This window comes from Micrasema longulum, unplaced genomic scaffold (assembly GCF_059751315.1).
Source record: "Micrasema longulum isolate JH-2025_06_02 unplaced genomic scaffold, ASM5975131v1 h1tg000097l, whole genome shotgun sequence".
In the NCBI taxonomy this organism is placed as follows: domain Eukaryota; kingdom Metazoa; phylum Arthropoda; class Insecta; order Trichoptera; family Brachycentridae; genus Micrasema; species Micrasema longulum.
The window spans coordinates 2,131,775-2,144,671 of record NW_028277303.1 but is presented as its reverse complement, the minus strand read 5'-3'; the positions used below and the strand labels follow the sequence as shown (position 1 = coordinate 2,144,671).

Genomic DNA, 12,897 nt, shown 5'->3' with positions numbered 1-12,897 from the left:
TTGTACAATAAAAAATAATATCTTCACAATTTTTTTTATATGCATTCTCACCGAATGTAACCCTGGTGATGGATAAAAAACATTTACGCTCCAAATTCTTTTTCTACTTAATAAATTGAAGATTTTAATAGCTATAAACCCCCTCATGGCAAAGATCTACATTTCGCTGAAAACCGGCCTTAATGGTTATAGTTATTCAGTCCATCGAGAACACACAAAAGAACACTGCCTTTTATATATGTAGATTGCCTTTAAAAAATTCACATTCATGAACACTAAAAAAAAGTTTTTTTTTAAATACCATAATTTTCTATAATTTTTTAAGGTTAGAAATATGCCACTGGATATTTTTGTAACCATGTATGGAAGAAACAGATATGTGTTTTGGCGGTTAACTCAAAAATCCTAATTTTGAAGTTACCTAGTTGTAATAATTACCCCCCAAATTGGTTCTATTACATTTAAAATTATGTACGACGCTTTCTGTTTTCGTGTCAATTCTGGATTTATTTATAGAGAAAGGCATATTATTATATTTGTACATTTGATATATTAATCTCCTCTGTGGATGTGAATCGTGGCACCTCACTGAGCCCAAAACAGCAAAATACTAAGTTTTGAGAATAGATGTCTCAGAAGAATATTAGGCGTGCGGTGGTTTGACTTTGTAAGGAATGGAGTAATAAGAAAATGGAGGCAGCAAACTCCAATAACAACTGTCATCAAGTGGAGGCGATACGGTTGAATGGGCTATATACTGCGGATGCTTCCTGAGAGCCTTAACCAGACTTGCCAACTTTACAAGGTATCGGGTTCTCGAGGTCCTGGACCTCCGCTGCCGACTGTTAGTCGCCAGTTTATGTCAGAAATACGGGACGTGAACCTGACTTGCGAGGATGCGCAGGAGCTGGCAACTGACAGAGATGCCTGGAGGCTCTTTGTGGAAACCGAATGTTCCAACTAGGGAGCGGACGTGGAACGATGATGATGCAGGCATATAGGTATACTGTCCGGGATATTATCATTCTTGTAGGATGGCGTTCAATATTTATCAGAAGAAAGGTAAATTAACAGGCATGGTCATGCACAAATATTTCATTGTAAGAAGAATCAGAACCTCTGACTAGAGAAAAATAAAATATGCTTGTTAGTAAAGTCAAAACTAATAATTTGGATGCAGATTTGTTCATACGTAAAGAACACGCATCTAAAAATTTGCCTACATTTTATGCCACCTAAAACTTACCTTTTAATTCTCCGTTCCTCGATTTCCATTTTACCGTGTCTCTTATTGAAAACAGAATCATCAACGTTTTCTTCATTTTCAGAATAAGACAAGGCTTGAGGCCGAATTCTTCGAATACGCCATTTCGGAACCTAACACAATAAGTAGTCATTATGACAAATTTTGGTTTTCCGATTACTTGGGCATTTTAGAGTGGGAGCCAAAGCATTTTAGTTTAAAACGTTCAATAAAACATGCAAAATCAAACATTCTTGCGACGTATAAAAAATAACAGTAAAATAAATTATGTTGCCAGCCATATAATTACTGTTTTTTTTTTTTAACAAACAGATAAATCCATTTAACAGGTAAATTTTATCCCTTTTTAAATAAATTATTAAAACAGCCATAATTGAGCCATGATTGCTAAAACATCGTAACCGACAGGAGCAAAATTTTGCAGGATAACAATAAAACAAATAGTGGAAACAGAGTTTATTCTCGAAGTCTATTCCTTGTTAATTGAGAGGACGAAATGTTTTCCTGTAAAATATTGCTTTTGTCGGTTACGACATAACAAACATAAAAATAATAACCAACCATGAACTCAATATAATATTTAATCAAACTGATTGCTCATCAATAAATAAATATTGAAATGATACAATTTTTTATTTAAAATATTTTTATTATTAAAAATATTTTTAAATATGAAGTATATTGACAAATTAATAGGTGGCATTCGTTTATGAATTAAACGGGATAAAATTTATATGTAATACATTTGTCTGATTATGACAAAAGTCACCCCACCCCATTAGGTATGTCTTCAACTTTAGGTCCATGTTTGAAACAAATTATTTTATATCAGGTGATTTATAAGCGTGATACTAAGTTGAAATAAAAGAAGCAAATATTTGTTGGAATGAGTTTGTTCTTATCGTGTTCAAGAGAATGAAAATTGTCAATTAAATTTAACAATCTAACCAGAAATTTAAAAAGAGATTAATTTATCGAAAATGATATCCAACTAATCATGTCCTCCGGAACAAGCAGTTACGTAGCACACTTTGTCAGTCCAATTTTTGGCAACTCTTTCCAACAAATTTAAAGCAGAGGTTGCTCCGATGTTTAATCTAATTTTTGGTTACATTTTTTAAAAAAATATAAAAAACATTAGTCATCCAAATCAACCAAAAGAGCCATAAAATTGATAGTAATAATAGAAAAGTTTATATCAAAATTAAGACAGCATAAAGTCTTATAATTTTTTTGAAAACCACAATCACATTCCAGATTCAGTATTTTATCATGCTATTATTTTCTGGGAAAGCAAAACCATATTAATATAAGAAACCATAAATGCCAGACTGAATAGGTTTGCAACACAGCTTTAAACAATTAAAGACTTTATGAACCATTATTAAACATATTGAAGATTTTTTTTAAAAAGTACCAATTTCTTTCGATTCAGTCAAAAATTTAACTACAAGGTAGATTTTAACTCATTATTGTATTGAAAACACCACAACTACAATTAATTGATTTTAATTGATTAGACAGACCAAACAGGGCGATTTATCATGACCCATTTTTCATTAAAACATTTAATATAAAAAATATTTTTTAAAACAAAACCAAATTAGTAAAAAAAAAGAAAAAGAGTACCTCGAGGTTATTGGTAGATTCCTGCTTGACAGGCTGAGCTGCAGCCCCAACAGGTGTATAGTACGGGTCTACAGCAGAGAGTGGAGCAAGAGATTTATTCTTGAATAGATTTTTGTCATCTGGAATGCCGAGTACACTGGATGCAGATTCGGCTTGCGAAACGGCTGAGACTCTGGAAGAAGTACTTTGAGCCCGTTTCCTTGCTTTGGTAGACGCAGTAGGTTTATCCTCCTTCGGAAAAACACTCATAAAATATTAGTTATACTTCTTTTCAATGCTACATCTCTGGGCGGAATTAGGTCCCTTTCACAAATGCAACCACTATTTTCAACATTATCTTTTCATCACCATCATGTCCCTATCCGCACCCAGTGGCGCATAGGGAACTGAACTGCTACATATCTTGATAATTTAATAAACGAAGGCAAAATGGTATTCGCTTCAGATCCAGTTGCGGGACTATTTTTTTTATTTTTTTATTTTACAGAAACAAACAGTCGACAACGATATAATAAAAAAAAAAAGATACGGTTTAAAGAGAGACCAGCAAAGTTTCTAAATAAAAATCATACATATCAAATTGTGGTACAACAAAGGGGAGTGTTTATGTATATTTGTATGAGAGTAAGTGTATAGGTGTGTATGTGGGAGTAAGTGTTCAGGTGTGTCTAAGTGTGAGCATCATTAAATAGCAAGTGGGATCGTATCGCAGCCAAAAAGAATCAGTCTTAATTTATTTTTAAATAAGTTAATGGGCGTGTTAAATATATCAATAGATGAAAAACTATGAAATGAACTATGAAATATAGTAATGAAAATCATCAATTTCAATAAATATTTCATGTCATCCTTGCCAGAAGTCGAACCCGAGACCTCAAGCATGGTACGCGAGTGCGCTAAGCCCTTCATCACAAGGCGGACTTATCCCCACTCAATTTCCTTTTTCCCATGTCCGGGGGGAATAAAAAATACTATCCCATGTGTTTTTGACTCAATGGCAACTCTTACCAATTATTTTTTACTTTTTAAAAATCAACAGATGGAAGAATTGAAGAAATGCGTGTATATTTTTATGTTTTCTGGTGATAACTATTAATTCCATTAACCAGATATTTTATTTTCGAAATTTCTTCAATTGAAATAATTTAAAGGAACTAAGATGGTTTCATTAGTATGTATCATGCAGTGGCGAGTTTTTAAATTGGTAAGCTACGAAAATTATGATATAATGTCCATAGCGGTAGTATGGCATATAAAAAACAAGTCTATTTTATATTTGATAAATAATCCCTAACAAATGGCTCCAGCGACTAATAGTTTCAGTAAAAATATTTTCTTGATTTATTGATTGATTTGGTGTTTATTTTGTAGAACTCCATATTTAAACTTATAATATTAGAAATCAAGCACTGATTTGAGTCTACTGAACACAATGATCAGTAATTTCTAATATTATAAGTTTAAAAATATTTTCTAATGTAGCACAAACATTTGATTTAAAAAATACAATTTAAAAAAACATAATAGCAAAAAAAAAATGGAACCCTTAAGACTCGAACCCCCGCCTTTGTCATTAGAAAGCAATTACCCATCCGCGCAGCTATTACATGTTTTGGACCAAGCGCCGAAAAAGTCATTAATAAAACTGGATAATTTATTAGCGTACCGGTGCATCCTTGGTTAAGTCTGACTATTATAACTTGTCTTGAAGCAAAACACTATATCTTAATAAATGAGATAAAAACTAATTTAAAAGTATTCCTTACCGAGTACGATAGTTCACCAAACAAAACATAAATTACGTTTTAAGAATCATTGTTTCATCGACTTTTATATCACATTATTATTCACAAAACGACATAAGTTATGCATTTTATAATTCTTTATATATATTTATTCTTAACACTATACACTAGTTACATTTTTATCATAACTCAAACTTAATTTTTAAAGTTTAGATGGATACTGAAGAATAACCTACAATATTCAACTGTCATCGTATGCACAAAAACGAATTACAATTAAAAAACAATTAGCGAATCTTTGTTTTTTAAAACCCACTAAAGGATTTATACTATATTATGGATTAAAATATCAATTCATTTCGATTAAAATATCAAAATGTTAATTTATTTTAAAGCGAATTTCCTTTCAAACCACCGAAACATAAGTATAATCAATTACTTACCTATTATTGTGACTTCCGTGTTAAGACATACAAAATATATTGGTTTTCTCTTTCTCACACATAACGAGTGCGAATATTGTCACCTCCCTTAAACTGTCGTAAGTCAAATTGATGTATTTTAAAGAATACTAGCCCTTATGAAAAAGTATTTAAAGACTAAATTGCATTAATGAAAGCTGCAAGATTTTACTGTAATCGCGAGTGTAATTTTTCGAACAAGATTCAAAAGTTTTAGATTAAAGACGTATTTGAATTTGTGTTTTTAAGTCAGCAGAGTAATCTCGTGTAATCCAGTAGTAATAATTTTGGCCAATAGAGGCGCAAATGGTCGCTGTATGGAATAAAGGAATATGATATCAATTTACTTACCCAAGAAAAGTAATATATTTTTTTGGTGATGTGTTTTTTCCTAATAATACTGTAACATAAAACATAACTTTCGATGTCAAAAAAATATGGTAAGCTGCGTGTTATCAATTATAAGGAGCATTCGCCCTGGTATTATGTCAAATTCATTTGAATTTATCACTCAACAAGTCTTTTCAACATATTTTGGACATGATACATACTCATGAAACCATCTAAGTTCCTTTATATAATTTCAATGGAAGAAATTTCGAAAAAAATATATCTTATAAATGGAATTTAAAAATTTTTCACCAGAAAACCTTTTTTTTATTTTTTTTTTTATTCATCGGTTTTTATCGATTTCATATATATAGATACAATTTCACAGCTGTTCGGATGCCAATAAATTGAGTTTTTTTGGATACTACTTTGAATACTACTACTAAAATGTGTGAATAAAAATTAGCAGTTATAGTGAAAATTGGCTTAAAGCATTGAAGGATACAAAAAGTTATAATTACAACTCGGGGTTCTCCGAAAACTCCAAAAGCTCGCCCTCTTCTTTTCCCCATGCGGTTGAGGGACTCTGTAACACTCAACTGTGGTTCCATCACTTTGCGGCTGTCGGCTACTTTAGTATCTTGACTGTCCTCCTGAAATCACCATGATTTATAATCACATTAATTTATCTATACCAATGCAATGCTTACTTTTATTATTTGTTAGAGGCAGGCAGTCTTTGCTGGTGCGCTTATATCTCATGTACTGCTTTTTATTTGCGTTCTTCTTCCTTCAAAAAAGCATCCAAACGGTTATTTAACTGGTTGACCGAAATGGATAACTGTGCTTGGCAATTTATTCCAGTCTGAAACTACCCTGTGCTGGAAAGGACACGCTTCTTGGAATTGAGGTGGAATTGCAATTAAATTCTAGAGAAACTCAATTGTTTTTTGCTTATTGCTTTGAACGGTGTTTTTCAGTGCAAGAATATAACACGATTTGAGTCAGTCAGCTAGACAAGTAAAGTAAATGATTTATTATTTTATATATTAAGTATCTCTAGAGATAGAATTTAATTTTTAAAGGCTGAAAACTATTTTACAAAAAAAGTAAATACACAATTTGAATATTTGTGGAGACTTAATTGATATTAATTATGTAAAATAAATCATTTATTTCCTATCTTATATACATACATACATAATTTTTAAAATAAAAAATACTGCTAGTTATTATAATTATAATAAGATGTATGCCCAATAGTAGGCAGCATAAAGGGTTGAGCAGAGGTCAACAAAGTATGGCAATTTTTCTCATACAAAATATAAATATGTGTAACTTGTAGGGTTGTAACGAAAGTATTTCATAGGTATATAAATGTGTATGATTTGGTTATAATCAAGGCTCAAGAGTTATCTTAGCAAAAGGAGAATTGCTATAAATCAAAATAGCTATCACTCTAATGAATTAACAGCTAGATCGGGGGTACCACAGGGTTTTCATCTTGGTCCATTTCTATTTGTACTATTTATTAACGATCTACCCAAACAATTTTCTAATGCAGAATTCTTACTATGCTGATGATTTGGAGTGTGATTTGATTTGAAATAAATTGCACAAATGACATACCTTCAAGGGATAATCTATATACTTCTTAAGTGGTATGAATCCAACCATTTGTTTTTAAATGTAAACAAATGTTTTCACATGTCTTTTTGTCGTTCCCGAAAATTAATCCGTAATCATACTCTATTAACAACACTTTAATAACTACTATCCCACAAATCAGACATCTCGAGGTAACTTTTGATGAAAAGCTAACCTTTACGCACCATAGAATGACAATTGCTAATAAGGCTATGCAGATGTTGGGCTTCATTATCCGGAATACAACAAGTTTTAGTAGCATCGTTTCAATAAAATCTTTGTATTGTGCTCTGGTCCGATCACAACTGGAATATGCATTATCGGTCAGGAGCCTTTTTACAACTGTTTAACTTTAAAGAGTTCAGTGGAAGTTTTGACAATACATACTGTTCAAAAGGGGCAAACCTGTAGATGAAATTTTGATGTCTGAGTTGAGGTTACAATTGCTCTTCACCAGAAGGACAATTGCTGACCTCACTCTAATGCACAAAGTGATATGCACCTCCATACAGTACCAAAAATATTTATCAGGAACTCTGTAGTTTTCAGTTATTTAGTCATTCCTATTATTTTGGAAAAATCCCAACTAATGCATTAAAGAGAAACATCTGATATATTTAAAAAGAGTTTTTTAATAAATACTTACGAAAGAATATACGGATGCTGATGGAGAAGTTCCGCGTTTGGGTAGATCTTCTTTCTTGTGGAGTAAGTCAAGGTTATCCGATGGGTCACAATCGTAGATATTGTGATGAGTTTTCTTTCGCAGTGATGATTTGGGTGGCTGGGGAAAGAAAACATAGTTCAATTAATAAGGTAAGGTAAAATTTTTTTTTAGTCACAACATATTTGGTGGCCCGCGAGGGGTGATGGCTAAGATGCTTGCCTCACACACGAAGAGTTCAGGGTTCTAATACCTAAAAAACACCCGAGGAAATATGCATTCACATTTCCCAGACTGAATAGTGGGAAATACTGCAATGTCAGCACACAGATCGCTTGCTGCTTTCATGTTCCACTGAACACTCTCATTGTCAGTTTGTCCTGAGACCTGACTATAGCAGCCATACGATTCCAGATGCCGTTTCACTTGACTACACCAATCCCACTATGCCTAAGAAGTTAAATCACATAGCGAGATTAATTCCAAATTTACCCCTCAGCTCAGTAGGAACCCTGACATGACCCAACTCCATTCTAATAATAAAATTGTTAATCAATGCTCTATTTTTTAACAAATCAAAACAATGCTTTATATATTTATTTTTTGAACTCATTTTGTTTTAATAACTCGCCAAGAGGCTCAATTACAGTGATAAATCACAGTAAAATATACTGAGGCATGAAAAAAATCTCATTTGATTATCATGATCTCACCGAGATTTGAATGCAGAACTCTCGGATATGTGTATTAATTCATTGATCGCAACCTCTATGATGCAATAACGTTACTTACACAATATATTTTAAAAAGCACAATTGTTCATGATGCCTGATTATTCATTCTTCATATATATTATTACTGTTTGATATCACAGATGACCTAGTTGCCAATTTTTTTTAGTTATTGTTTCAGTAATTTTGTAATTTAATCCTGTTTTAAACTGGTATAAATAAGACAGTGCATATTGTTAAAAAAAATAAAAAAATACTGTGGATAAGATGAATATATTTTACCTCATCAGCGGAGACGTCAGCCATGAACATTGACCTAATGATTGCATTAGAGTCTTGCTTTGTTTTAACGCTCTTAGAATCATCAATGTTCGAAATGTTTCCAACATCCTGCAAAAATATGCAATAAAAATATGAGGTTTATTTTTTGCATAGTACTCGTGTATCATAATAATGTACATAATATATAATAATGAAAGCAATTTTTTTTTATAAAATGGGATTCTTATATATTATAAAACTTTAAAGCTTTGAACTTTGCATTTTATAAAAACCATACCTGTTTTCTTTTCGTCTGAAAGTAACATAATAATTTTTCAGTATTTTTAGAGAAGAGTCATTTATCCAAACTTGATTTGACTGACCCAGATAAATTATATATAATAAAACATAGAATTATGCCATTGATAATAATTTTGATGAAAGAAATCAATTAATCTTCTTTGTTTATTCTCATTCAGTGATAAGCTCCTGACATCACTGCGACCTGAGTAGATCTTTTGTGATGAAATTTTTTGTTTGTTTTACTAATTTCTTTATTGACCGACAAGCATTTTCGCCTAAATAAGCATCTTGAAAACTGATAAACTGTTTGCAACATTTTCAACTTATATCTTATAAATCTCTTCCCCAATTTATTTAACAGAAAAATATCAAGAATATTATCACAAAACCTAAAATATAAAATTTAAAGAAAGTTTTTAAAAATCAAAACATCCTTATTTTAAAGAATTTCCACAAAACAAGAATTCTTTATAATGTAAATGTGCATAGATGTAACACAAATACTGCATAATACCTTTACCCCTTACTAGGAAAAAAAGAATTTTGATGAATTAAATTAACAAAAAGTACCCGGAAGTTGTAAAAAAACCACATAAATTGTTATTTAATTTTCAAAATTTATTTTGTCCCCTTCAAAGTAGGCTCCATCGAGTGCAATACAGCTATGTCAACGTTTAACTCAATCCTCCATACACTGCTCATAGGCCGCCGAAGTTATCGCCTTCAGCGAATTTTGTTTGATGGCCTCACCATCATTTCAAAGCGGCGACCCCGTAGTGTCAATTTTAGTTTTGGAAATAAGAAAAAATCACAACGAGGCATATCCGGTGAATACGGTGGTAGCTTGGTGAGATGGTGCGTTGTCGTCGAGATGGCCGACCGGTGCAAGGCAAATCTTCGATGATTTCACGGCCCGCAATTAACTCCTTATACTACTCTTAAGCCTGTGTTTTGGACATACACGAATCACCAAAGGCCTTATTTAACATTTTTAATGAATCTGCACATGAAATTTCATTTGCGACACAAAATTTTGAGCAAACGCGTTGTTCTACTTTTTTAAAACAGGTTTGGTAATTAAGGAAGGGGCTACCAACCCTATTAATCGGTTCATTTAAATCCAAATTTCCAGGTACTTTTTGTATGTAACGTAAGTTAGATAGTTAAAATCCAATGAAACCCACATTATATTAACTTACATACTGTATTAAACATTTTTTTAATTTATTATCAACTATTACTTTAAAAAACAATGAATGAAAAATTAAAAAATGAACACTCTCTAAACATGAGAATATTGCTCCATTAGAGAGGAAGCAATGTTATAATTGTATATAAATGCACCTATTTTAAACTTTCAAATAAAATAAATATTTTATCAAATATTGCTCCTACATAAACCCTTTATGATTGCTGCCTATATTTACTATTGGTAAATTAAGAAAAATTATAAAATAAATTTATTTTGTACTCACAAATGATGGCGGAATGCTTGAAAGCATTGGCTCCTTAATGCTCTCGTCGATACTTTTGAAAAGTGCATCATCATCAGGGTTTGGCCACATATTGAAAGAGGAATATTCATTAGCAGCATTGTTAGCCCTCTCAATATTTGACAGAATATCATTGCCAATATTGCTTATAGATTCACCATAGGAAAAGTCTCGACAACTGGTTTCAATTTTTCTCAATGACTCGTTTGGTTTTTCAAGACCATAATTTTTCATGATATAGGCAGTTTCCACTGAATTTTTACGGCTGCATGGAGAGGAAATGTTTCCAGATTTGGTGTATGGTTTTGTGGAGGCGAATTGAAGAGTAGTGGATTTTTTGGAAGATTTAGACTTCCCGCCTTTTGAAGATTTAGGAAGGGTATTGAATCCATATTGGACGGCAGTCTTGTCTGTGCAAACTGAACTTGCAGAAACTGAATAAATAAGAAAATAAAATACCATTAGATACATGCTAAAAAAATAATAACAAGCAAAAAAATACTTAAAAAAAATAAGAACAAAACCAAATTAATAATGAAAATTTAATATTTTTAATATTAGGTGTACAACTGTACTGCATCCGTTTTCCTGTAGATGTCTTTAGCGGTAAATAGTGGTCGAAATAAATAGATCATACACGTCACACAATAAACTTGGGCATCTGTCAATATAACCTCATAGAAACATTAGTTGATTTGTGTCTGCATCATAAAGGTATTCTGGATTGAAAATGACAGTTTACAAGCCGAATTCTCGTCATTAGCGGGAGGTTTTAATTTTCTGCTTCAATAAGAAGAAATCTGCAGCTGAAGCTCATCGAATGCTCTCAAATACTTATGGTGAGGCTGTCATTAGTGAAATAATAGTGTCATGAGTGGTTTCAATCCTTCAAGAACAGTGATTTTTACGTCAAAGATTTTCAAAGATGCAGAATTGGAGGCATCACTTGATGAAGACTACTGTCAAAGTCAAGAAGAATTGGCAAGATCATTGAGGGTGACTCAAAACACCTTAGAACCATGGGAATGATTCAGAAGCAAGAAAATTGGGTGCCAGAGGCATAGAAACGAGAGATGTTGAACGGAGTTTGTTTGCTTGTGAACAGTTACTTGAAAGGCAAAGACGGACGGGATTTCTGCATCGTATTGTGACTTGGGATGAAAAACGGGTCCATTGCGATAATCCCAAGGTCAGAAAATCATAGGAGTTTTCCTGACGATGCTTCCACGCCGACGGCCAAACCGAATTTTCATGGCTCTAAGGTCATGCTGTGTATTTGATGGGACCAGCTCGACATAGTGTATTACGAGCTGTTAAAATCGAGTGAAACAATCACAGGTGATCATTATCTAACGCAACTAATGTGTTTGAGCCAAGATAAAGTGATTTTGCATGACCATGCTCAACCCCATGTTGTGAGTGGTCAAGACCTTAATCCCTGGAGGTGATTTTCACAAAAATGGCGCTATATAAATTATCCAACTATATATATCACTTGTTTCGATCAATAGCACACGGCCTAGCTGACCAGCACTTTCGGTCTTATAAAGAAGTTGGATCAATCGTGAATTGCATCAAAAGATAACCAGTTTTTTTAATGCCGGATTCGCACGCTGCCCAAAAGATGGACAATACTTTGAATCATAAATGTATGAATAGTTTTTTACAATAAGGAAACAAAGTTGTACACCTAATATAACTTGAGGACTACTAAGGTTTTATATTTAGATTTAAAAAAACAGAAAGTCCTAAATAAATTAACATAAAGGCTTTTTTCAATTATGGATTGTTATATTCTAATTGCTGGTGTTATTTTTTGAGCCATTCCTTGAATTAAATCTTTTTGTAGTGAGAGAAAAACAAAAACCATCAAGTTGAATGTATTGGACTTGATTTAGATTGCAGAAAAGGGAAAATTTCGCTAGCAAAATTACAAATTAATTTTTCATCAGTAAAGCGTTCATGAAAGTGCAAAACGCCAAAGATAGGATAACTGATAGTTAGTTTTTATTTAATAACAAACAATTCATTTACAAATAATTGTGTGAAAATCAGTTTATGAATATTCGGGTAAATGAAAAAAATTTGAACAAGTTAAGCTTTTAAGTACACGTGAAGCACATTACCACCATCGTATTTACGGTATATATTTATATTTTATTTTAATTCGTATGCACATAAATTTAAATATGGTTTAAAAATAAACTTAAAGGGATTTGAAATTTTTTTCAAGTGGATTAAATACAGTCGAACTTGGTTATTACGAGGAAGATGGGATCCATTGAATTTGCTTGTTGTAAGCATTACTCGTTGTACAAACATACTACTTTTGAAATTTACAATGCGGATAAATGAACATTTTTATTTTT

At 32.1% G+C, this 12,897-nt stretch overlaps 1 protein-coding gene across 2 annotated transcripts in view; it reads right to left on the bottom strand.

Moving 5' to 3' along the window:
* LOC148284700 (uncharacterized) overlaps positions 1-12,897 on the bottom strand; it is a 41,505-nt gene that overhangs the window by 8,787 nt on the left and 19,821 nt on the right. Inside the window, exons 6-11 of one of the 2 annotated variants that reach the window (XM_088236532.1) lie at positions 10,511-10,962; positions 8,754-8,861; positions 7,723-7,860; positions 5,951-6,082; positions 2,894-3,124; positions 1,247-1,377 (exon numbers count right to left, since the gene is read on the bottom strand). In XM_088236532.1, the coding sequence (XP_088092658.1) occupies positions 1,247-1,377; positions 2,894-3,124; positions 5,951-6,082; positions 7,723-7,860; positions 8,754-8,861; positions 10,511-10,962 (1,192 nt within the window). The remainder of the gene's footprint in view (positions 1-1,246; positions 1,378-2,893; positions 3,125-5,950; positions 6,083-7,722; positions 7,861-8,753; positions 8,862-10,510; positions 10,963-12,897) is intronic. The other variant, XR_015824184.1, reaches the window with a different exon arrangement.